The 27,809-nt window shown below is 35.2% G+C and overlaps 1 protein-coding gene across 1 annotated transcript; it reads right to left on the bottom strand.

Moving 5' to 3' along the window:
- Nucleotides 1-2,396: 2,396 nt before the first annotated feature.
- On the bottom strand, nt 2,397-11,164 carry LOC125675600 (pre-mRNA-splicing factor SYF2-like). Its single transcript, XM_056158608.1, has 7 exons — nt 11,067-11,164; nt 10,690-10,770; nt 9,259-9,384; nt 8,010-8,127; nt 6,932-7,022; nt 4,722-4,820; nt 2,397-3,631 (listed from the first exon to the last, which is right to left on the bottom strand). Exons 1-7 carry the CDS (start codon nt 11,076-11,078, stop codon nt 3,466-3,468), a joined length of 693 nt encoding a protein of 230 aa, XP_056014583.1. The 5' UTR covers nt 11,079-11,164; the 3' UTR covers nt 2,397-3,465.
- Between the last annotated feature and the right edge of the window lie 16,645 nt (nt 11,165-27,809).

The following is a 27,809-nucleotide window of genomic DNA, read 5'->3' as shown; positions in this document are numbered from 1 at the left end:
GCGAAATGAGTTGTGATGAATTAAAATCAATTTCACAACAGTTAACAAGAGGCCCATGGGCCACATCGCTCACCTGAATCACCTTGGTCCATATCAGAAGACTTTCCATATATATTTGTATGTAAAACCGTTGTCCTTATCATGGCCCCAACCTACCCCTGGAGGCCATGGTTTTTGCAAACTTGAATCTACACTATGTCAGAAAGCTTTCATGTAAATGTGAACTTCATTGGCCCAATGGTTCTTGAGAAGAAGATTTTTAAAGATTTTCCCTATATATTTGTATGTAAAACTTTGATCCCCTATTGTGGCCCCATCCTTCCACAGGGGGCCATGATTTGAACAAACTTAACTCTGCATTATGTTAGGAAGCTTTCATGTAAATATCAGCTTTTCTGGCTCAGTGGTTCTTGAGAAGATTTTTAAAGAATGTCCCTATATATTTGTATGTAAAACTTTGATCCCCTATTGTGGCCCCATCCTTCCACAGGGGGCCATGATTTGAACAAACTTAACTCTGCACTATGTTAGGAAGCTTTCATGTAAATATCAGCTTTTCTGGCTCAGTGGTTCTTGAGAAGATTTTTAAAGAATGTCCCTATATATTTGTATGTAAAACTTTGATCCCCTATTGTGGCCCCATCCGACCCCCCCCCCCCCCTGGGACCATGATTTTAACAATTTAAAATCTGCATTATGTCAGAAAACTTTTATGAAATATCAGTTTTTCTGGCCCAGTGGTTCTTGAAAAGAAGATTTTTAAAGATTTTTCCTATATATTTGTATGTAAAACGTTGATCCCCTATTGTGGCCCCATCCGACCCCCGGGGACCATAGTTTTAACAAACCTGAATCTGCACTATATCAGGAAGCTTTCATATAAATCTTAGCATTTCTGGCTCAGTGGTTCTTGAGAAGATTTTTCCTATATATTTGTATGTAAAACTTTGATCCCCCTTGTGGCCCCATCTGACCCCCAGGGACCATAATTTTAACAAACCTGAATCTGCACTATATCAGGAAGCTTTCATATAAATCTTAGCTTTTCTGGCTCAGTGGTTCTTGGGAAGAAGATTTTTCCTATATATTTGTATGTAAAACTTTGATCCCCCTTGTGGCCCCATCCTACCCCCGGGGGCCATGATTTTAACAATTTAAAATCTGCATTATATCAGGAAGCTTTCATATAAATCTCAGCTTTTCTGGCTCAGTGGTTCTTGAGAAGAAGATTTTTAAAGATTTTTCCTATATATTTGTATGTAAAACTTTGATCCCCTATTGTGGCCCCATCCAACCCCTGGGGGCCAGGATTTTAACAATTTAGGATCTGCACTATTTCAGAAAGCTTTCATATAAATCTCAGCTTTTCTGGCTCAGTGGTTCTTGAAAAGAAGATTTTTAAAGATTTTTCTTATATATTTGTATGTAAAACTTTGATCCCTTATTGTGGCCCAATCCGACCCCCGGGGGCCAGGATTTTAACAATTTAATATATGCACTATATCAGGGAAGCTTTCATATAAATTTCATCTTTTCTGGCTCAGTGGTTCTTGAGAAGAAGCTTTTAATGACCCTTCTCTAATTTTACCTTTTCTTGATTATATCCCCTTGGAAGGTGGCCTGGCCCTTTATTTTAAAAATTTAAAGTTCCCTTTACCTAAGGATGCTTTGTGTCAACTTTGGTTGAAATTGGCCAAGTGGTTTTTGAGAAGAAGTCAAAAATGTTAAAAGTTTATAGACGGACGGACGGACACCGGAATACGGGTGATCAGAAAAGCTCAGTTGAGCTTTTAGCTCAGGTGAGATTAAATCCAATCATTGTTCACAGAATAGTTACACACTCTGTCACCACATCAGGAACAGGTAAACGGATTATGCAACTTCTGAGATATCAGCTCTCCTGTGATCGTTATAGTGGTTGTTTCAATACTGTAGAGTAAAAGAAAATTTAAATTCTCCAAAATTAGTTAAATTCGTTAATTACATGAATTTGATGAAATATAAAACAGGGGCAAAAATTTCCGTAGATAGTGTTTTCAATGGGAATTAATTCACATACATGTATCTCCATATACGGTAACATGTGCATCTCCGTGGGGATCCGGGTTAGAATAGGTCCTCAGAACCCCTTGCTTGTCATAAAAGGTGACTAAAAGGGGCGGTCCTTCAGATGAGACCGCAAAAACCGAGGTCCTGTGTCACAGCAGGTGTGGCACGACAAAGATCCCTCCCTGCTAAAAGGCCGTAAGCGCCTAGCATAGGCCTAAATTTTGCAGCCCTTCACCGGCAATGGTGACGTCTCCATATGAGTGAAATATTCTCGAGCGGGACATTAAACAATATTCAATCAATCAATCTATGGTTCTTTTACCCGTATAATATAAACAAATTACATATTTGTTTTTAAAATTTTTTATTTAATATAAACCTGTTCTTATCTAAATACAAATTCTTTATGTTCAGCTGAAAAATCATTTGCACATCACAAATTTTATCTAAAAACAGAGAAACCTCTATGCAAATGAAATATGTTGATACATGTATTTATTTTAGGGCATATGATCGAAGTTAGTATATCAAAAGCTCCTTTGTGCATTTTCCATCATGGATATACATATGTACTGTAGCAATTGTGTAAAACAAAACAATTAAAACACACCATAGTCCCATCCGCCAGGATAGATGTAAAAAAAAAAAAAAAAAAAAAAAAACCAACTCAATACACATTCTAGATGTATTAAAACTCAATTCTAAATTTGCCAAATAAAATACAATGCTGCGTCTTTTTGAAAATGATTTGTAAATCATCACACCATAAGACTGACGAAATAGTCTTTAGACTTACCATAATATGGAAACAAAAATACTTAGCAAATCTATCCATAACAGCCACATGCTTCCCCCAAAGAATTAAGGGTGCAACATATTGTTATAATTTTAAAAAAATCAATGGATAGATACAACATTATATAAATAAAACATTAATTATTTCATTTAAGAAATAAAAACAAGTGAGAAACCAGTGAAGATTGAAAACGCATGTATGGATTCATTTCTCTATAATACAGAACCTCAAATTCCAAAATATTATTTACAAACAGGTACATGTATATTTATACAGTGTATGTACATTTCTATTTAGTCATGTATGTACGCATTTTTGAGTTCCATAGACATAATCGAACATCCAATGATAATACATGTTCCTAAACAGTATATAATGACATACTGGAAATTCCAAAACAAACTCCACCTGCAATGAACATGCCTATCACATTTACATTAACTTCAAAATCACTTCCGACTTTTATCTCTGATCAATAATGGCTTAAACAATGTATGATTTAACTTCCTCCTTGTCCATCAAATAGCAATGGATATTCAGCCTGAAATCCGCAAAAAGGAGACTCATTCAAATCAATTTGGACACAGATGCAGCACACATCTGGATGTTTATAGCGATATCTACACCGCTGTTCCTCTCTCCAAGTTCTGTTTGATTTCTGCCGTGTAAGTTCCATAAAAGCGTTCCAGTTTCTTGTTGAATTTCATATTACGTTCGTTGATGTAGTCAATATCAGCATCTTCATCGAAAGTTCTACGACGACTGTATTTCTCTCTCTTCTTGACTCTAAAAAACAAAAAACGAATCCCAACTCTCAATATAAAATATGATTGAAATAGGTATTAAGTTGTGAAATTATAAAACAAACACAATATCCTTATGACTGATTAAACGTAACTTGTATCCTTGATGTAATGTGTAGTTTTTCAGATGATTACAATGAACAGAATGAATTTTTTTTCAATGGTTTAAAAGAATTGTCTATTGAGATGGGATTTGAATCTAACACTACTTAACACAAAAAGCTTTTAACTGAAAACTTTCTGACAATATAAATATATAAAGCATGAAAATGCACAACGCTGATGTAAGAGCCCAAGCTAGGAGTTGTTAATTTCACAATGGTCTCCTCATTATAAAGCACTTGGTGTGATTGTTTGCTCACGATGGTCTCCACATTATCATGAAACATTTTAAGTATGATTGTTTGCTATCAAGAAGAATCTTTATGGGGAAAAAGCATATTTACTATATGATCAATGAAGAGCCCCACCTGAGTACCTGAAACCCCTGACCCTGGGGTCTCCTTAGTACCTGAACCCACTGACTCCTGACCCTGGGGTCACCAATTTCACAATTTTAGTACATGGATTTCTCTCTTGATTATTATGATGTACTCAGTTTGTGAGTTATGTCCAGGACTAATGAAGACGTTTTTGCAGTTTTACCATATAAACAAAATATGAGCCCACCCTTGACCCTAGCATTGGAACTTTTGAACCAGGGACAATGAATTTGAGAACTTTGGTAGAAACTACACTAGCTTGTCATGTTTAAAACTGTTTCCTGAATGTTCCAGAGTAAAGAAATAGATTCTCCAAGACTGTACTCTTTTCATAGGTCTGAGAAGTATTATCCAAGAATTTCTATATTCACATTGTACTTTCATTTCATTCATCAAGATTCATAAACACAATGTTCATAACTGCATCACATTCATGAGGAAATAGCTATCGCTACTATTGGTAAAGATATCAAAGACAAAAACATTGGAAATGTAAATATAAACAAATACATATTAGGAGATGACATTTTAATTTTGAGGGAAAAAAAATTTCTACACACAGAGATTTCTACAATAGTTGACAATACTTACTGTTTCTCCAGGTCTTCCACCATCCTATCAACAAACTCGGGTTTATCCTTCCACTGGTTCATGCCCAGAGTATCGCGTGTGGCATAAAAATCTTCACCTCTGTATTGAAAAATACATGGGAAGTGAATTGGCATAGCTTTCTAAGTTTTATCTATTACACAGGACAGACTGACAGGAGTGGGTTTTTTTTTTTTACATCATCAGTTTTGACAGATGAATCTAAAAGCCTTAATTAAGAATTTGTATTCATTAGAGTTAGTTATGCATTCATTTAGGTTATGCCTACAATTTTTGCTAGCCACAGATTTTCGATATGGTACTCTCCTCAGTATAGCGTGTTATTTAAGATTTAAATTTTCTAATTTTGAAAACACATGAAGGCATGAACTTCAACAATTCATACCAGCATACTTCATGTACCATGTTAGCACTTCATGTACCATGTTAGCACTTCATGTACCATGTTAGCACTTCATGCACCATGTTAGCTCTTCATGTACCATGTTAGCACTTCATGCACCATGTTAGCACTTCATGTACAATGTTAGCACTTCATGTACCATGTTAGCACTTCATGTACCATGTTAGCACTTCATGTACCATGTTAGCACTTCATGCACCATGTTAGCACTTCATGTACCATGTTAGCACTTCATGCACCATGTTAGCTCTTCATGTACCATGTTAGCACTTCATGCACCATGTTAGCACTTCATGTACCATGTTAGCACTTCATGTACCATGTTAGCACTTCATGTACCATGTTAGCACTTCATGCACCATGTTAGCACTTCATGTACCATGTTAGCACTTCATGTACCCAGGGGTCGAAATTAACTTTTTCTACCACAGGCTAATTTTAGCCTGTGGGTAAAAAATCCACAGGCTAAAATGTAAACCTACAAACTAAAATAAAAATAATAAAGCAGTGCTCTTTTTTATATATTTTTTTAAATCAATGATTTTCCCCATCATTACTGAGTCTAGTGGGTCAACAGGCATCCTTTGGACAAGACACTAAGTTATGTAAGTCATATGGTGCAATGTTTAGGTCTCTTGATTATCGCACCTCTAACAGTCTAATCCACAACTTGTTTACCGCAGGTCTAGATCCAGTCTTCCAATTTCATGCCACATCAGGGTTGTCACTAGTGATTTTTTAAAGCGAATAGAGGACTCATGGTTTTATAAGCAGCACGATCACGAGTCCTATGAACTTTTTTTGATAATCAACTACGTGGTGAGCAATGCACTCATGTCATCACTACAACCCGACCTCAATGTGACAATAAATTTAGATAGGACATTCTCATGATTCTGATAAAAATAACTACCGGAAGACTTGGTAAAACATAGACTCCGATAGTTTTTTTTTTAGATAAATGAATAACAAAAACCTCATACTTGGAAATATTCAATTTAATCACCCCAATAGGTGAACAGGACTCGTGGCACATGTCGATATGCGATGTCCGACCTCTAAAGCATTTGTTTGACTCCGAGTTTCTTAAAATATCATAAAAGAAAAATCCGGATAGAAACGGTTGTTGAAATTGGTGGTTCATGTAAGTGTTTGTATGATTCAAGTTTAAGAAAAGCGAATAGCGCATCACCGTATAAAACGGATACGATACGATCATAGTTTGTAAGTCACCACTCGCTAAGATTTTTGAGTGTCCGTGAATTTTACTCACTATTTTTCAAATGTACTCGCATTTTGCAAGTATTTCTCGCTAATTTCGAGCCCTGGTACCATGTTAGCACTTCATGTACCATGTTAGCACTTCATGACAAGTATGCCAGTGTGAAGCGTTGCAGTTCATACTCTCATTTTCAAAAGTGAAGTTTAGTTTATATATTTACATTCTACTTTTGAAGTTTAATTTACACATGTATATTCACATTCTACTTTCATATCTGTTGGATTTTCCAGTCATTAAAATATCCATACTACATTAATTTTTTTCACAACTCCTTGCATTCATGAGGAAATGGCTATCATTACAATTGGTAAAGATATCAAAGGCAAAAACATCGGAAATGTACATCATATAATATACTCTTGGCTATCTGAGATCACTGTATACATGTACCGATTCAACTCCAAACAGAAAGAAATACGGCAACAGTACATTGTAGCTTTTCTATGAAAAATAACATTTGTTTGATACTCTAGTTTTATGAACTGAAATATATAGTACTATACTTACGTTTTCTCTTTTTGCTGGTTGTAGTTATTCATATCCGGCTTCATTTCCTTAGTTAACCTCTGATACTGGCGGAATGTGGCAGCTTCATAATCTACAGAATTAAAGAGTCTACACGTCATATCTACTGGTAGTAAATGTGGCAGCTTCATAATCCACAGAAATAAGGAGTTTACATGTCAAATCTACTGGTAGTAAATGTGGTAGCTTCATAATCCACAGAAATAAGGAGTTTACATGTCATATCTACTGGTAGTAAATGTGGCAGCTTCATAATCTACAGAAATAAGGAGTCTACGTGTCAAATCTACTGGTAGTAAATGTGGCAGCTTCATAATCCACAGAATTAAAGAGTCTACATGATACTGACGAAATGTGACAGCTTCATAATCCTAAGAATTAAAGAGTTTACACGTCAAATCTACCAGTGAAAGTGTAATGTTTAGTAACAGTAAAGTGTAATGTTTAGTAACAGTAAAGTGTAATGTTAAGTGGGTTTTTTTTGTTTGTTTCGATGTTTTCTGCCACACTCAACAATTTTTCAGTTATATGGTGGCACCCAGTTTTTATTGGTGTAATGTTAAGTAATAGCTACAGTAAAATGGTAATGTTTAGTGACAGTAAAGTGTAATGTTTAGTAACAGTCAAGTGTAATGTTTAGTAACAGTAAAGTGGTGATATTTAGTAACAGTAAAGTGGTGATGTTTGATAAGAGTAAAGTGCAACGTTTAGTAGCTGTAAAGTGTAATGTTTAGTGACAATAAAGTGTAATGTTTAGTGACAATAAAGTGTAATGTTTAGTGACAATAAAGTGTAATGTTTAGTGACAATAAAGTGTAATGTTTAGTAACAGTAAAGTGTAATGTTTAGTGACAATAAAGTGTAATGTTTAGTGACAATAAAGTGTAATGTTTAGTGACAATAAAGTGTAATGTTTAGTAACAGTAAAGTGGTGATGTTTAGTATTACTAAAGTTAATGTTTATTATCTGTAAAATGATTAATAAAGCGACTCAATAACTTTTAGAGTTTAAGTTTTGGTATATGTTTGATTTTAAGTCACCAGTTACACTCCTAATTACCTGAGAATCCTTGATCAGGGTTTTTCTTTTTCTTCTTTCGTTCCCATTTTTCAGCATCATCAGCTCCAACTTCCAGTAGCTTCACCCGGTCAAAATCCTCGCCAGCCTCCTCCGCTTTCTGTGGAAAATGTTAACAAACAAATGAAAAGTATGGATACATGCAATGTGGACATGTATATAATAGACTGCTTATTATAAACCCATCATAATACAGCATGGCGCAGTGTGTTTGGCCATCTGTAAAAGGCTGAGATTTTTGTACCAGGGCAAAATCTCAGGTAAGGGGTGGAGATTATTTTTATAGACATAGCGCCCTGTGGTTAAAACGTCTGTGCAGCTCATTAATCTGTATACACATCATACTATACACAGAAAGTCGTGGTCTCAATAAAACAATAGAATGAAAACAAAGCCTATCTTGTCATTTGAATCTTTGGTTTCCTGAGAATGATGTTTATCAAACTGATAATTGGAGATGAGTAGTATTTCTTAAATAAAACAAAGTTAAAGACATCAAATTACGGGGATGACATCATTCAGATTAAGTTCATGACATGTGACCCCGAACTTCCCTTCATTTTGCACATATTGCAAATAACAGAATCCGTATGTAGATTACTTCTGCTAAGTGGACCTTCACCCCCCTTCCTGAATCAAAAAGAGGTTGCCCCAGTGTATGGAAACAAATCTGCATCATCTTCCCAAGTCATTATTACATGTAGGTAAAATTGAGTTACGTACCTTGAGAATATTCAAACTTTCATGAGTTATGTTAACTACATTATTACTGGAATAGTCAGCAACAAATGTTGAAAAAAATTCCTTATTCATTGTTGTAGCATTGCTGCCTTAAGCGATGATTTTTTATAAAAAATTTTTTAGAAATGAAATCTATTTCTCAAACAAACAGAAAATATATATGCATCAGAGTGAAATATGTAACGAGCATAAATCTCTGTTTTTATTCATATTACAGTAAAATTGCTTTTATTTGTCACCTCTTATCAAGGGCACAATCACATACAACAGTGTACAATTTACCATGTTTCTTTATATCATGTTTACCACAACAGCATATATTTACAGGTTGGAGAACGCTCTAAAACAATTTCACCAAGTCAAATGACTCTAACTAACTGTTGAACAGTCCCCAAAAGTGTGGCCTGCAGATGGATTTAAAATGTTATGTACATGTGATATTCTTTGATTTTCTGGAATAAAGACACTACTCCCCCACATTTCTATTTACCTTTCTTTTTTTCTCTTGCTCCTCTTCCCAATCCACCCTTTTTCGTTTCTGTTCAAAGTTCGCTGGCAGTTTACTCCTCTTGTCCTCCTCCACAACTTCTTGATGATTCAACTTTCTGGCTTCATTCTGATCATTGAACACACAATCAAAAGTGATTTTAAAAAATTCTTGAGTCAGTTATACATGCTTGTGTGCTAATATCATTGGCATGAAAGTTTACAGAATAGTATTCTGACATAAGGAGATCTTTGCTGCACATAATCATGATATGAGTGAAATTATGGATAAGGGATCAATATTGTGATTTAATGAGTCCACATGCACTGCACAAGGGTTCAATACGCCGGTTTCGAGATACGTCCGAGTTATTTCCCTTTGGCGAACTCTCGTACATAGTGAGAAGCGAAACAATTTGTTTACACGCGGGGGTGGGACAAATATGCATCACTGTGTAAGTGAATGTACTCAGTAAGTCTCTCATACGCTGTTTGATCCCCCGAATTCAACTGATACACAAACTAAGTAAGTGATAAGTATTTATTGAGTAATTAAATACATAAAATTGTTATCATTTTACGTTATTTTGCTGGTCAAAAGTACCATCTTTAAGATATTGCTTGCAAATATGACATTGTTTTTATGTTTCCACTTTAGTAAAACATTTATTTTGACAGTATTTTGTATTTCCCACATTTACGTATTTAAAGAGAAGCTGCTTTTGATACATTTCATCATCTTCTTCGATGACTGTAGGTTCACTCTGTCCCACTTAAGCATTCAAAGTTCCACTAAATTCACCTCCTACACAGAAGAGTTCGTATCTCGAAACTGGCGTATACAAACTGCCCTTTTCTCCACACATCTGAATCACTTCCTTCTTTTCAAAGTGTCACTCCCATGGGGAGATCCGGGTTAGAATAGGTCCTCAGTACCCCTTGCTTGTCGTAAAAGGTGACTAAATGGGGCGGTCCTTCGGATGAGACCATAAAAATCGAGGTCCCATGCCACAGCAGGTGTGGCACGATAAAGATCCCTCCCTGCTCAAAGGCCATAAGCACCAAGCATAGGTCGAAATTTTGCAGCCCTTTACCAGCAGTGGTGATGTCTTCATATGAGTGAAATATTCTTGAGAGGGACATTAAACAATATTCAATCAATCAATCAAAGTGTAAAATTTTAGTGGTTGAGAAAAATAATCATATTCGTAGGAACATGGTTTCGAAGTTGAAATTTATCATTATCACTATCTATCATAGTTCAGCATCTTTTGTTTGTGATGGTTTTAATTTGTGGAAATGTTATTGCCACAAAAAGAAAGAAAATAAAACTCCACAAAAATTTCTTAGTTCTGATGATCACTTAATTTATCTATGAATTATTCAGTCACCTAAACAAATGTTGGTAATATCTACTGCATTAACAAAAGCTTACCATCTTTAATTCTATGTCTCTGAGTCTCTGAAGACGGCTGAATTTACTCTTGCTTGTTGATGGTCCAGGCTCATCTTCCTTCTTTAAGAGCAGATATATTTATTAACATGAACAACATTTCGTGACAAAAATTTGCATCACAGAAGACTACGTTATCCATTAAAGTACAGCAAACATAGTAACTTTCGTCACGTTGTGTTCACTACATTCAATTTCAATAGCATTTTGATTAGTTGATCAAAACAAGAGAAGTTGAACAAAACATTTTAGGTTGAAATAGCAATTTGAAAAAGACAATTACAAATGGACAACATGGGAATTGAACCCTAGGTGTATATTTCCCACATTAAATTTGAACATAAGCTGGCATATTTCACCTTTTCAGACATATTTTCCCCTTGTAAACAAAATACGACTTCTTTCTTCGACGATTATTATTTTCTCTCCGGAAATGATACATGCGTCATAAAATTAAAATAAAATACGTAGCCTTGGTAGATCCGGAAAATATGAGAGCTACTGATTTTAAAGAACTATACACTTATTTTGTATAATATTGTGTTTATATGACTTGCTTCATCTTATTCATAACTGGAACTGGAACCAGTATTATATATGTTTTATGGGGTTTTCTTGCACACACACACACACCAAAAAAAAAAAAATATATATATATATATAGAATGAAAAAAGCGCTATGTACATGTATGGATTTAACGATGATATGTTAACGGTAAAAATCTATCTTTAAATCACTGTTCTAAATTTATCTGAGAAATACATATGATAAATTTCAAAACTAAAACATGAAAATTATAAGAGAGAGAGAGAGAGAGAGAGAGAGAGAGAGAGAGAGAGAGAGAGAGAGAGAGAGAGAGAGAGAGAGAGAAAGAAAAAAAGGGCAATTAGAAATGATTCATTTCGTTTTATATTCGCCTCTAGAACATAGTATTAAAAGTCAGATAAATATGGCCTAGCTGTAGCGCGCTATATTAATCGTGTTCTAGCACCTTTACTTTGAACCCCCCCCCCCCCCCCCCCCCCCCCCATAAAACCTATACAATTCTGGTTCTAAATATAGCCCAGATGATGAATATATGATAAAAATATAAACACCAGATTCTACAAAATAAACCTATAGCTCTTTTGATATGGTTCTTCATTAGTATCGCCGGGAATATTTTAGAGTTTACTCAGGTGACAATTATAAGTAACAGTCAATCTTATTCATGAAACAAAGTGCATTAAATGTAACGAATTACAGTACCGTTGAAAACGATATTTCCCCAACAGAGCGATCAACTGTCTGTCGGGACTGTCTGTGGGGTGTGGTATTGGTCCGTGGTCTCCAAACGTTACAGGCTTTTAAAAAGTATCTTCAGAAGGGTTTCAAAATGAGATAAAAGTTGTCCCTATGGTTTGGCGGCGGAGATGGTGACAGGGGACAATGCTGTCTGTCCAGACTTATACCCATATACGTCACCAAGCTTTGTCTGATTAAAGGTTTCTTGTAGACTTATGGGATTCGCTCTGCGGATAGATCCGGGAGTCCACGTACGAATCTAGAAATAAGTGCTCTCTCGGGCTTCCTCAAGCATGATCCATTTTCCAATTCTTGGCTATATGAAACCCCCTAATGGAGTTTCTGGGAACAAAGTGAGAGAATCAAATATGACTGACTCTCTTATAATTTCCGGAGCAGAAATTTTTGTTGCCAAGATGATTATTTTCAAATGCCTCCTTTGAAAACGAACCAGGATAATTTGTTAGAACCATGCAGAGTTGTATACTACGTAAGTGCTGGGTCTTTCTGAAGATACAAGTGAAATATGCAGCAATAACAAGACTACGTGCCCTCCGTTAAATTTGCAAGATACAAAAAGACTGAAATTTCTCTATAAATATTTGAGCATTTTCACTGAAATATCCATAAAAAGGCCTCAAGTCAATTTTCGTTGACAAAGGAAGGACATGCAGTGGTTAAACTTGATAATTTCTAAGATAGTTTGATTTAGAGAATTGAAACCAATCTCATTTTACAAAGAATTTCAATAGAACACTTAATTTCACAAAGAATTTTGATAGACATGTTTACCAAACGTTTCCCTTAGATTGGAGAGATATTTGCTTTGTAAAGAATTTACGAAGTTAAGGAGGTATGTTACACTAGAGAAATTTGATGTGGATGAAAAGTGGAGGATATGTACAACAATATTTTGAAGTTGAAAATTTTCAAATTTACTTAATTTTGTCAAAAAATACAGTTTTAGTAGAAAGTAATATGGAAAGAAATTAAAACCCCTGCTTGACTCGAACCTGCGATCTACAGTTCAGCAGTCGGTATTCAAACCCACTGAGCTACTCGGTTAGGTATTGAAATTGAAAAGGAAGAGTCAAATATTGCTGATATCGATTTTTTCATCCATGTTTTTACAGGAAGTCAGCCATTATGACGATGTAAAGCACTACCTTAATCAAAATTAAAGTACAAGTCCACATGTTTCTAAACATTCCACAGAAGTGTTTATGTAACTTTTACCTATATACTGCACTTATAATCGGTCACTTGGTTTATATAATACATATATCCTGGGCGGGGCTTGATTGGTCATATAATCTTCTGTTATGTTGGACATTAAGCAGAATGAACATTGACCCCTGCAGAAAGACTAAATTCATGACCACTCGGTTCGGGTTTCATGTGAGTTTGTTCATGATAAGTTATAGTCGTATTTTGAAAAGTCCTTATATCTTATAAAATCTTCTTCTTTTTTTTTCTTTTTTTTTTCTTTTTCTTTTTTTTTTTTACATCTGGGCATTAAACAGTGAAACTTTTCCGAAGCTGAGAAATCTATGACACCTAAGGTCAGGGTTCATGACTTAGGGTAGAGCTACGTTAATCTCATATTGAAAATACGTTATATCTCTGAAAATCTCTTTACTTCTGGGCATCAAGGAAACAAACTGTTTGCATTATTATAGATGAACGAGTAAGGCTTGGTTAATCATATGTTGAAATGCGATACATTGTAAGAAAACCATCTTTATGCTCCTGGAAATCAAGAAGACAAACTTTAAATTGTTTTCATTCGAGAAAAAAAAATTGATTGGCGAGTTGCATTAAAAAAAAACGACCTAAGAAAATGATGCAATGAACCGCACTCTCCCATAAAATCATCTACAAAATCCGAATGCGTATATTATAGAGTTGTGAATTGTGTATGATAGTTATACCAATATAGTTTTAATCTAGTACAAAGTATTATAAATTGTTGATGAAAAGACTGCAGATAAGGAACAGTGGTCCGTTTCATAAAGCCTATATAAAGAATGCAAAATTGAGATCAGGAAAACACGGACCTCTGAATAGGCCAGAGGTGGGTTCAGATATCTAGGAGAAGTAACCATCCCCTGATGACAGACAACACCCGCCATAAACCCTCTATCTTGTTGAGGTAAAAGGAGTAATATGTTGTCAAATTTATGATCTAAAGAACAGCCAACAAGTGGCATGAAACACGGCAGACAGCATTCGACTTAATGACAGGTTTTACATGTATTTGATATATTATTTGGGGGGGGGGGGGGGGGATTCGAACCACGCCATATGCATGTCACAATTGTCCTATCTTCAACACACTTCATTTCTATGATGAATGTGTACATGTATGTATGAATATTCTGTAAAGGGTGTATTACTTTACAATAACTGTTACATAGTGCGGATTTTACTTGTCATTCCAAATACTGTAGCCGATCGGTTGTGTTTCATAATAGAAGTACATATGCATTGTCGTCATTTGTATCTACATGTATATACATGTTTCTGTATATTTGTAATTGTTGTTGTCATATACATATTATGATTGTAAACAAGTGTCATTTGTCAGACCAACTTGTACATCGAACCAAGGTACTTATGTTTTGTTTTCTGCTGTGAACATACGTTGTGAAAATGGCCATAGGAGTTGTTTCTCTTTGTGTTGTCTACGAAGTATCTTCCTTCTGATAGGCAATGTTACTCGAGACATAAACATTGTGGTTTTAAGTACGTTTTTGATAAAATTTGAATGACCTGGTATGTTGTAAAGATTGTATTTAGGTCTATATAACGTAAGCGTCGTAAAGGTGAAGATAACGATCAGTGATCAATTTCACAACTGCTATAAGGAACACAAAATTAAGAATTGGACAAACTCGGACCCCTGGATACACATGAGATGGGATCAGGTGCCTAAGAGGTGTAAGCAACCCCTATTTACCGGTCACACCCGCTGTGAGCCCTATGTTTTGATCAGGTAAAAGGAGCAATCCGTAGTCAAAATCAGTGTGTAAAAAACATGTCAGGCAGCACATGACCCAATGATAGGTTGTATTGGTAAATTAGATCGCAATAACAGCCATAGAATTTGCGAAATACTCACTTGAAACGAGACTGTAGAAATACCTGTAGCATTAACTTGTTTGTCAGTAGCCTGCCTTGATTTAAAAACTGATCATACATAGAACAAGCTTTTGCGTATCGAATCAGCTGAGATATATACACCATATGCAGGTGATAATGGAATATAGCCAAATAGATATGGAAAGTTTACGATGGAGAAGCTGTCATAAAGATGAGTTGATAGTTTGCCGTTAGCATCAATGTTCCATAAAATATCTAAGTACGAAGCAGAAAAATGCATATCATGAAAGATAAATTCAATTTAGTTAGAGGGATATTACACTTTTATGAAGGGCAATAAACCTCACAGGTACAAATATTTATTGTTAATGTCTTTTTTAAAATATTCCCATCTACTGTCGTCTTTTTAAAATTCACAGCAACAAAAACAATTTAGCCTTTGAAAACAAACCAGAAATGAAGTCAATGGCTTTTATTAGTCCTTCAAACAAAGGTCATATTTTTATAAGACTGGAGGGGGTATCATTTATTCCAGTAGCTAGTCCAACTTGCGTGGATAGTTTTGATATTTTCCCAGAATTCCTGATTGTATCTAATCCTGAGCATGATGACATATTATGCATGTGAAGATCCAAGATTCAGCAAATATTTGGATTCCCTTTTGTAATATATACACATACAAATATATATATATATATATATATATATATATATATATATATATATATATATATAATCCATAAATCATCTTTCATTTCCCGATGTTTTTTTCTTTATTATCCGACCATATTTACACTTTTTCATGTCAGAAGATATTTGAAATATGAATCCATTAGCATCGACACCATGCTGCCCAAGAAAATCAAAGTACTTAAAGTACTCGTGGGAGTTGAACATTGTGGAAATTCAGTTAGAAAAGATAGTACTGGAAGGGTAGGGGGATAAATGACTGACTATTATCATGATTTTAGATACAAATCAACTGTTGTTGTTTTTCAAAGCGTTACAACAGCAAACATGGATAATGGAAGGCCCATGGGCCACAACGCTCCTTGAGTAACTGTAGTGTTGTTGTTTTCTAGAATTTCACCCCTTTATATTCTCATGAAAAATGTGACCACATATTATGGCCCAAACATTCAAATCAATATGGTTATCAATGCCTTGCAGTTATGAAGAAGTTTTTCCCCTGTATATATACATTCAAGTTTAATCCTAGTTATAGCTAATTCTAAGGATTCATTACTTGAAAAGGTAGTCCAATATGCTAAACTATCACCTGAGTATACTACAATCCTGTAGAGCATCAATGGAATGGTAAATAATTGTATAATAACTCAAAATAAATGAAATGCAAAAAAATTAAAAATTGTCGGGCATCGGAAATGCACAAGCCGAGTTGCGCAAGGAATGGGCATAGAGGGAACCGGCAGAAAAGTTTTCAAGAATTATCAAGCAGGGAGCAAAATTTTGCGTACATAAATTTCAGCTGACTTAAATCATTTGTGACCTTGACCTTTAACCCTTGACCAAAATCAATAGGCTTCTTCGTCTCATCAATTAGGATGATCAAGGACCTAACCCTAATTGCCCTCTAAATTAAATAATTAAGTCCCGTGGGTAGACTAATTAAGGTGTGGGCACGGCACAGGTGTTAGATCCTCCCAAAATCACCAAGGTTTAACGTGCCCCCACCCCCGGGACGCAAAGGCACTTCATCAGATCATAAGCCGAGTTCGACTTCATCGCAACTCCGCTAAAAATGAAACACTAGTCAAATAATGTTATTTATTGCCAAGGTATTTGGGATATTATACTGTGGCTCAAACAGGGGGTGAATGAACCTGACAGTATGGAAAGCATATAGTGGAATCAGACTTGTGATGCTGGAAATCTATAGTGATTAATAAACTATACATGTACAAGATCCATAACTATTTTTTCTCTTCAGTTTGTGAGGGAGAATCCTCATGTCTCTTTCATCTGTAGACAAATAAACAATGTGTTTTGACCAGAGCAATTTCCAATCCTTTTTGCAGCATAAATTCAACATTGTGGCAACTGGGTTAAACTTTGATAGTGAAGTAATACATGGCAGCACCTTATCCCATGCTCTTAAAATTTCTGTTTGACACACACTCATGACATCCACTCAAACATTACAGAGTGCAGCAAAATCCCATTGTAATAGGGGATTCAAAATGAATAACTGGTACAAAATATGTTACATACTATTCAAAAAGGATAATGAATTTGACATATTGATGTCTTGGAAAAGGAAATTCTGACATCGGGGCTCTAAGCGTTTTCAAACATTGTCATTTGATAAAAGTGTTCTACATTTTTAAAAATAGAGATTAATATGTCTTTACATACATAGGTGAGAAAGTTTCCATTATTCCTAGCCGAGACATACCATGTATGCGCAAAAAATTCATAAACAAATATCACACTACTCATGTAGAAAATGTGGACCTTACCGTCATCAAGCGCAGCGAAACACGCCATTTCGAGATTATAGTCGACGAAAGCTTGGTAACAGTAATGAATAAGGTACACTCATTTTGTATCTATTTTGTGACTTTCTTTATTAAAAGGAACAGTTCTCTAATGTGTAACGTGCAATTACTACGTAATTCAATAACTTGAAGCATGAAGCAGTTTCACTTTGCCACCGGATATAAGAAATTTTATTTCGTATTCCGATCCCAATCGAAAGTTGTTGACTGGGAATGACGTGTTTTAATTCAATCTACATGTAACATCAAGCATTTTTTATATCACATTAAAAAAAAACCCAAATATATACACATACACAATGTTGTAGAGTTATTTCTTGTAAATTTTCTGAGGTTTCGCACCATATTCGATATTTCGCGCCACGGTGTCAATAGGGATTGTGTGCAGTTGTCGTTCGTTTCCCTATCAATGTTTATAGGTGACGCTGCGCTACAAACGACAATTTTCAACCTTATCTTTTATTTTTCTATGTCTATCAGTATCAATTTGATCGAAATCTTGTATTCAAATTAATTTGAATACAATATCATTGCATTTATTTACATGTCAATTATCAAAATTAGATTAATTCAGAAAAGTTACATGGATTATTTAATGGCGGATGTTTATAAAAGTTTATGTTGATTTACCTAGGAGTAAATCAGCTGACACAGAACCCCCGCTGACGACCACTATACAAATCAATACAAATTACTGCGCAGAAAAGTGCGTGATGACCCAGGGAGATTGAACATAGTTCAACTCCCAAAAACGGTGGAGCTACCGTTAACAAGCTAAGACCCGAATGGCAGCGGATTTAGAACTCAAGACGGAGGCGAGCTGGCGAAGTTAATAAAAGAAAGGCTGTGGGCCTAAAACAGACACCCGTAGTAGACCCCCCCCCTTCCCTCCCCTGGTCACCAGTTTCCGCCCGAACCAATTTCTGAGGGTATCGGAGCTGTATGTATTACACACCCTGAGTGTGTAATTATCATGAACAGGGATACTTTTACTCGACATTTGTGACTCTAAGGTATTGAAAATGCTATGTAACTTCTAAGGTATTGAAAATGCTATGTAACCTCTAAGGTATTGAAAATGCTATGTAACCTCTAAGGTATTGAAAATGCTATGTAACTTCTAAGGTATTGAAAATGCTATGTAACCTCTAAGGTATTGAAAATGCTATGTAACTTCTTTATCCCTGTCACAATCACACAAACAACTGTACATACAATACATAAACTAGCAACTTCAACTAATCAATAGTGTCTCTATCAAAATTGTGAATATCATGTGATCCAGGTAAGGAGTTCAGGCCCCACTGCCGTCGTATACGAGTACATTTATACAAGTGTATCATAAACTAGAAATGTATTCATCCTTATATGTCTGAATTAAAATTTACAAAGATTGTCTCGCAAATTTGACAATTGTGACCTTTGTGGTTCTCCTCAGAAATAATTCTAATGAATGTAATCGACTCCGGAGTTATCGAGAAAGGAATATTCATTAGACTGCGATCGTTAGGATAATCCATGAAAGCTTGACATCTGTCTTTAGAGGGGTCCTTCATTAGTCTTCAATTGAAGTGAAGGTCATTCAAACATTGGAAAAAAAGTTTGTCAGACAGACATACCAACATATTCATAAAAAACGCCAAACAAAACAAGCCTTCGGTTGAGTCAAAGATGTTAGATAAAAGTAAACAATAAGGTTTATGAATATTCGTGTATTTTTTTCTGTATCAGGTTTCGTGATTAACATGTATACGTATGGACATTGGAATAGGGCAAATGCGATAAAACGCTGATGCATGTGGTCAGTTCTCTGTCATTCCGTTGTGAATGCACTTTAGATAATCGATCGAATGATACCTTTGTCTTCACCTCCGCCATCAGAAGATTTGGGCTGTGACAGTTCACGTCAAATAACAAAATCTTGTAATTAAACAAAGATTTAACCTTTTGGAATGGAGCTGAGAGAAACTGTTTGTTCATCATCTAAATGTCACGTGCTGTAGATATGATAACGGTACTTACTTAAGATCCTGTCAAAGTATCGTGACAGTTTTCAATAACAGCAATCAGAAGTATGGAAGTATTCCTAGCAACTGACATTAAGTCGTCTGCATTTGACCACTACGTTTTAAATGGAGGCTTGGTATGACGTTCATGGATCTAGCACTCAATCTGTCACGAGCAAAAAGGCATGCTTCTCGAGACACGTGTATAATAACTATTGTAGAATATTATTGAGATTATTAGATTTAGTGAGTGTTTCTAGTTTATTTCTGAAATTCTTATTTCATAACTAAGAACATACAATAAGTTAGTACAAAAACAGACCAGTATATTGTATGTATTCAAGTCAACATAAACATGCCGTGTACATGCCTACATATGTGTCTTCCAATCTAAAGATTCCAAATCTATCCTCTTCAGTTTTTACAAATACACTTATACTCGCACTATTGCATACAATTATAAACAAAATTATAAACCGTATTGCATAAAATCCCCCTTCATATTCTTGTTCGTCATCCTCTTTCATTTATATTTCAGCTGGACATGTCATTACCGGTGATGTTAATCTACTTGCAAATGACGCCCCGAAGTCAATGATTTTAAAAGGTTCCAAATTCAGAGATCCCCGGTCTATCAACTGGCGACGGAACTTAATCTATACTACAGATCTCGTCACTTTGTCAGAATGTATAAAAAGTATAAGAGCACTGTGGAAGTTTCGTACAAAATATATTAGACATGTTAAAACAAAAACTGCGCTCTATTCTTCTGCGTTTCACATAACGTTTCCGAAATCAAACGTACTACTTTTAACACGTTAATCACCATGTCTCAAGATAAACTAAAGACCAAGTTTTGTTTTACATCATACACAACTTCAATGAATGAAACTCGAAAGTCTTCATTTTACATACATGTATATCGGCGATGTTTTATCTATTAACAATAATAGAATCAACATTCATATCTTGATTCGATATATCCCAGTGAACTAAAACAAACACGAAAGAGTCCTCCACATCAGGTATGTTATTTAAGATAGACGTTAACGGCAAACCAACAACTCAACTTTATGACAAACGGGATGATTTCAGCGTCAACTTCCCATATTCATGTAGCAATATTCCATTACCACCTGTATATGGTGTTTACATCTCTCAACTGATTCGATACGCAACAGCTTGTTCTGTGTATGATCAGTTTTAAAATCGAGACAGGCTACTTATAAACAAGTTGATGTTACAGGGGTTCAAAAGTCTCGTTTATAGTAAGCATTTCGCAAATTCTATAGTCGTTATAATGATCTAGTTTGCTAATACAGGCTTCCATTGGGTCAATTGCTGTCTTGTATTTCGAACCGATTGTTAGGCCGTTCTTGGCACACTGATTTAGACTACGGTTTACTCCGTTTATCTGATCAACATGTAGGTCTCACGGCGGGTGTGGCCGGTCTACAGGGGATGCTTACTCCTCCTAGGCACCTGATCCCACGTCTGGTATATCTAGGGGCCTGTGTTTGCCTAACTCTATATTTTGTATTCCTTATCGGAGTTATGAGATTGATCAATGTTCGTTATCTTCAATTTTCATATCTTGTGGTCATTCACACAAAAATAGTTTATTAAACATCACTCTGAATCTATGCACAAGTACTCTGATGTTAAAAATATGCTAACGTTCTTCGATAACATCATCTACGTAATCTTTGGTGATCAGGTCGTTCAACATTCCCTTGGAATTCCCGTGGGCACAAATTGTACTTCTTTATTGGCGAACTTGTTTTCCTATTCTTATGAAGCAAAATTTGCTCAAATACTGAAAACAAAGAATATCTTTCAGTAGCCTTCAACTCGACATTTAGATATATCAATGACGTTTTATCTATCAAAAATCTTCACTTTAAGAGTTTTCCACATCTGCTTCATTTTTAGATATTTTGTTGAACATAGACGTTAACTGCAAATTACCAACTCAACTGTATAACAAACATGATGACTTCAGCTTCCCTATCGTCAATTGTCTGTATTTATGTATCAATCGCAGCAATGTTAAAGTGTATCCGAATTATAAAAAGGGTAGTAGAAATGACACTTCACAAATTTGTTCCCATCTCTTCAAAATTTATGCTGCTCTACAGATGCTCATTGGAAAGACGATTAGAAATATTTAATGTACCAGACAGAATTTCCCTGTTTTGACACATATGCTGGGGGTGTCATAAAAGTTCCTGGCATCGTTAATATACCAAAAATGTCGAATGTCGTCAAATTTAATGATAGTTTTCACAAACAATGATCGATATATAACAGCATCAAAATAAAGCGTACCTTTCCCTAGTGACATTTACAGAGATACATGTTTTTCTCTTATGGTTTCATACAAATATTCACAAACGATCCTTGTCTTCCACTTGCGCCAAGTCGTTGTTTACACACGAATGACTTTCTTATTCCAAATTCATATGAACATAATGGTGATTTCAAGGTCATAACATTTTATCAAAATTGCCATGATAGCGCATACAATATCATATATCAAAAATTGGACACTTGAATAATATAAAAGAAAAAATGATAAATAATTTTTGACAAGCAGATGTACACAAAATACAACTTAACGGTTGTAAATAACAACGAAATATGACATTTTCCCGCGATACGACAATATACCTGTACGTCCTGACGTTCTTGTCATTGTGACATCATATAATGTAAAGATCATACCAAGAACATGCTCTCGTGTGTCGAATCAGTTGAGAGATTAAAGTCCACGTGTAGATGAAAATGAAATGTTGTAGTTGCATGTTCTACGTTTGATTTTTTTATTCGAGGCACGCTACTTGCGAATAACGAATAACGAATAGTGATCAATCTCATAAAAGGTATAAAGAATACAAAATTGAGAGTAGGGCAAACATGGATTCCTGGAAACACTAGAGGTAGAAGCATGTGCTCAGGATGAGTAAACATCCTCTGTTAATCGGTGATACCCGCCGTGAATCCTAGATCTTGATCAGTTAAACGGAGTAATTCTTAGTCAAAATTAGTATGTAAAGAACGGTTTACCGATCGGTATGAAACACGTCAGACAACATTCCAACCAATGATATATTGTATTTGCAAAATTAGATAATTTTAACTACCATATAATTTTCGACATACTTCAAATGAGACTGTTCAAACCCCTTTAACATGGACTTATTTGTCAGAAGGCTACTCCGATTCAAAAATTATCATAAGCAGAACATGTTCTCCATATCGAATCAGTTGAGAGACATAAGCACCATATACAGGTTATAAAGCTGAGGTCATCCCAATTGTCAAAACGTTTAGTAGTTAGATTGCCTTTAACTTCTCTGTTCAATGAAATATCCAGAGTATGTCTCATCAATATTACACATGTTTGTAATTCATGTGTACTTATTGAGTGTATAGGAGTTTTACGTCCTGTCGAGAAGTTCATATTCATTCAAATGAACAAGTGAAGGTAACAAACAGTGATCAATGAAAGGTGAAGATAACGAACAGTGATCAATGAAAGGTGAAGATAACGAACAGTGATCAATGAAAGGTGAAGATAACGAACAGTGATCAATGAAAGGTGAAGATAACGAACAGTGATCAATCTCATAACTCCTATAAGCAATACTAAATAGATAGTTGGGCAAATACAGACCCCTGGACACACCAGAAGTGAAATCAGGTGCCTAGGAGGTGTAGGCATCCCCTGTCGACCGGTCACACCCACCGTGAGCCTTATATCAATCTCATAAATCCTGTAAAATGTACACAATCAAGAGAAAGGCCAAACACGGACTAGTTGGATATACTAGAGGTGGGATCAGATGCCTAGCAAAAATATAAAAAGATCCAAACATTGCACAGTGATCTGAAAACAATTTATCTATGAAAAGTTCGGTAAGTTAACGCTCTTTTGGATTAGCATATTCGTGATTACCTCTCTAGTTGTCCAATTACAGAGCAAAATTAAAGACCGATAACCGCCAGCGTGATCACTAAGGACTGATCTCGGTGATTTATTTTTACACTGCGTTTCATACAATTGATTGCGTTTATTCTGTATCTTTTCCCTCTGAGAGTAAGAACCATATAGGGAAAACGCGAATAGGATATGGCAAACCCCCCGGAGAAGGAAGGGATCCCATTAATTGTGATTGGAAGATTACATGCCTCAGTCATCGCAACATTCAATCAAGTGTTATCGACAGAATTCAAGAAATACCGTGCTTTGATTATGTGACAGTTATAAATCATACCTTTACTCTGAGTTGAATTCAGCATGATGTATCAACGACCAACATGTTGAATAATGCTTTAAGCGTTACATTTTTAAACAATTCAAACTTGGAAATGTCACTCCATTTTGGATTTCACGGATCGGTGGTGGGTAGATTCGTAACAACTTTCCTAAACTGACACTGCACTGTCGATTTAGCCTAGTGGTCAAGTCGTTAAACTCAACCAGAAAGCCCGGGGTCATTCCTGTATGAACCTAAGATGTTCAACACAGGAGTGTTGTTCCTTCGCCTAGCACCCGGCATTAGAAATAAAAGCCACCAGTTTACGAATATGACAATACAAAATGGAGGTCCCTTGTCGCAGTAGCCATTGGGACGTTATAGAAACCTCACTGTTGCGGCCATAAGCTTTATATATATAAGTAAAAATCTGTTGCACTTCACCTAAGTTCGTGATGGCTCTACATGAGTGAAAAATTTGGACAAACAGGCAAAGCAGCGTTCAAAGAAACAAACGTAACAAATACTAGTATACTCCTGCACAGTTTTATTGCATTTTGTATAATATATTTAATATTTCTTGTACACAATATAGTTGTGTTTATTACAGAAATGATAGTTATAAAGGAAGTATATGTACTTGTAGCAGCTTATCACAGATTATCTTGCAATACGTACCATAAACATTACAATGGAAAGTGTCACCCAAGTCAAGAATCGTAAAGGATAATGTATCAATATGGTAATTACGGAGTAATCCCATCGTGGGGAATGAAGAAAACTGAAGATTTGTGATATACAAAAAATGTAGTCACGACAAATACACCCTGATCCTTAGAGATATTTTTCTGAAGAAGAATACGTTCCTTGAGAGTACATGTATATCGATATCTGACACACTATAAACACGTAGCTATACAAAACGTGAGAAGTTTTTATCTTCCTTTTCGTGTAGGCAGACTTATGAACAATATAATCCAAGTATATCATCTGACACCATTTCTAATGCAATACCTGCATCTGCAATGCCTACGTGAGTATTCATTATAATCCAAATGAAAGAAAAGAAGGTGTGGCACGTCTCATGTTAAGTTCCCTAGAGGTGTTGCGTGAAGGATTGATAAAATTAAGTTATTCAAATATATCATAAAATCAATAGAAACCTCAAGTCTTGATTCAAACATTTTTTGGGAAGTGTATTTTTGATTTCTACAACAAAGGAGAATGAGGAAATCAAAAATCAAAAAGAAAAAATGGGGTCGCAATGCTTGTTAATGAGCTACGGTGTTCTAAAAATTGACTAAAGATTTATTCAATTAAACTTGATTTTTCTGTTATGTCAACACAACATAAATCAATCATTACATAAAATAAAGGACACATTAGGAGTAATGTCAATTTCTAAAATTTCAGATAATTTCCAAGGTCTTGTCTTAAATTCTAAAATGGAACTTTAAAAAATGGGAGCTAGAGATCAAATTTCTAAATCATATACTGAATTTTTATACAAAGGTTCGAGCAGATTAATTTAGACTCTTTTAAGAATCGGTGTTCTCTTTGGAAAAATATATCAACCAAATGAAAGGTGAAGATAACAAACAGTGATCAATCTCGTAACAATTTAATGAATTACAACATTTATACTAGTTTCAAGTCTCAACTGAATTATAGAACTATAATACGCGTATAGGAGATGACAATAGAAGATACGCTGTCTATTGGATGGAACAGAAACTGTACAAATACCATGCGGATGTAGAACTTTTTGAATCCTTTCGCAACAAAATATAGCCCCTGGAAAACCCTTTTAAATTATGAATTGACACAAAACTGTTCAACTGGACAAGATTCAGTATTAGATGTGTAATATGTTTGCACCAATGGGATCACTATTGAACCATTAAATACTTAATTGTAGCATCCTGCGCAGTTGTGCTCAAAAGCTCAGGAGCCAATTCCTTAACAAGAATTAGCCAAAATAATTTGAGTTTAAATCAAGCAATAAGCGATTTATATGATTTTTAGTGTTAAAATGGAGGGGTATTTCCGAAATTAAAAAAAAACTGCCTCCGTGAAACGAAATAAATCCAGAATGAACAAGTTCTTTGAGTTTTCCACTAAAATACTTTCTCTTTGAAATTTTGTTTTACGAAGGCATTTTTGTTGGTTTGTAAATTTCAAAAAATCGAAATGATTTCACTGATATCATTTTCAAATTCAGCTGTACGTTAATTTTCCATCGGATGTTATGGTCTGCGTGGTTCTGTGGATAAGGTCGCGGAATATAATATGTGAAGAAATTGTCTTTTTTAACGACACGGACACAAGATTATATTTTCATATTACTTTTTCCATCTAAATTTTTTCTTCAATTGAAACACACTTCAAATCTTTATGAATGTTTCCTATCATTTCTCTTTTTATTACAATATTCCGAGTTTGAAATAAACTTCCAACCTGGACACTGTTTAGTTTGTGAATGGGACTTGCAACAAGCACGCCAGATACAGCATGTAATACCTGTGTTTTAATAGTCAAGGCTGAGAAGGAGAAGTTTTATGGGGGGGGGGGGGGGGGTTCTGAGTGAAAGTGTTGACAAAAGCATCATGTCTTTTACGAAAAACTGAATTTTGCAAAGCTTTGAAAGAAAAATGCCAAACAGGTTTAAATAACTGTTAAACAGTTCGAATTGATAATATAATATGTATTCCAGTCGCAAATAGCTATGGCAAATCAACGTTTTCAGGTGCATGTACTTAAAATTATGTTGAACGTTATCAATGCGTATTGAATTTCCCATATTTTGTTTTGTGGTCAGTTACAGTTATGTACACGAGTATATCAGAGCTTTTAGACTGTAGCATTAGAGAGTATTAAATATTTGATACACTCGTAACCCTATACATTGTGTTTAATACTCAGAAAAATAAAACCATTTAATTTTCACGATTTCAAAAAATCATGTTTAGACTACAATGTATTGACACAAAATGTTTTAGGCTTGCCCTTAGTAATGGGAAATCCTACAGGTATTATTAATTAAATACCAGACACAGAGCTCCGATAAGGGAAAGTCACCGCTTCTGTGCAACGCCCTCTTTTAAGGCAAATGTCTTCATCAGCTCAATAGCATTAGATACTATTCAATAACTTACAAGGACAGAAGCCACATAATTTAAGGCACACGTGGTGCGTGTTAGGATCATCGTATTTACATAGAATGTGGAAATCTAGTAAGACCTCGGGGGTAAAGCTTTGTGTGAATAATGACTTTAACAAATGCGTTTGTTCTAGAACTTGTCACTTTGAAAGAGCTCAATCTTTCGTCTGACTCATTTCAACATTATCGAAGCTGAACAAAAGTCTACTGGGAAAAATTTGGATTGTCAGAAAAATGGATGAAAATAAAAATGCTCACTGATATGTAATCTGAAATTCAAGCTTAAACTATTAGAATTTTGCACTTGAAAATCCTGAACACAATGAATTTGATATATATCATAAATATACAGTGAAACTTCTCCAAACCGGCCCCTCAGAAAACCGGTTCTCCCTGAATACCGGCCGATTTTCAAAGTCCCGGAAGAAATCTTAACATTTCCTTACAAAGAAAGCCACCCCTGACAACCGGACATTGGCCACTTTTTAAAGTACATATGTTAACAAACATGTGTAATTTACCATTACAATACCGGCCACGTTTTGAAGACTAGAAAATGTTGGCCAGAGGGTGATCAAAATCGGCCAGGTGTGCAAATTGACCAACCCACAGGCCAGGTGGGAAATTATCTACCGGAGGTGTGAAAAAGACGAGTGGACTCCCTAATTTCTATTGTTTACCTGTGCTATCATGGGTATTAAGTGACAAGTGACTAATCCAAGAGACCCTTCCAAATTCCGTATAAAGTGTAAAAAAAAAAAAAAAAAAAAA

This window comes from Ostrea edulis, chromosome 3 (assembly GCF_947568905.1).
Source record: "Ostrea edulis chromosome 3, xbOstEdul1.1, whole genome shotgun sequence".
In the NCBI taxonomy this organism is placed as follows: Eukaryota; Metazoa; Mollusca; class Bivalvia; order Ostreida; family Ostreidae; genus Ostrea; species Ostrea edulis.
Note: the sequence above shows the minus strand (reverse complement) of the source record. Positions and strands in the feature narration are given on the sequence as shown.

Excerpts from the sequence above, each read along its gene's own strand:
- LOC125675600 (XM_056158608.1), bottom strand. Across the intron at positions 7,023-8,009 it reads CCCTGATCAAGGATTCTCAG|ATTATGAAGCTGCCACATTC; the intron begins GTAATTAGGAGT and ends TTAATTCTGTAG. Across the intron at positions 4,821-6,931 it reads AACCAGCAAAAAGAGAAAAC|AGGTGAAGATTTTTATGCCA; the intron begins GTAAGTATAGTA and ends TTTTCAATACAG.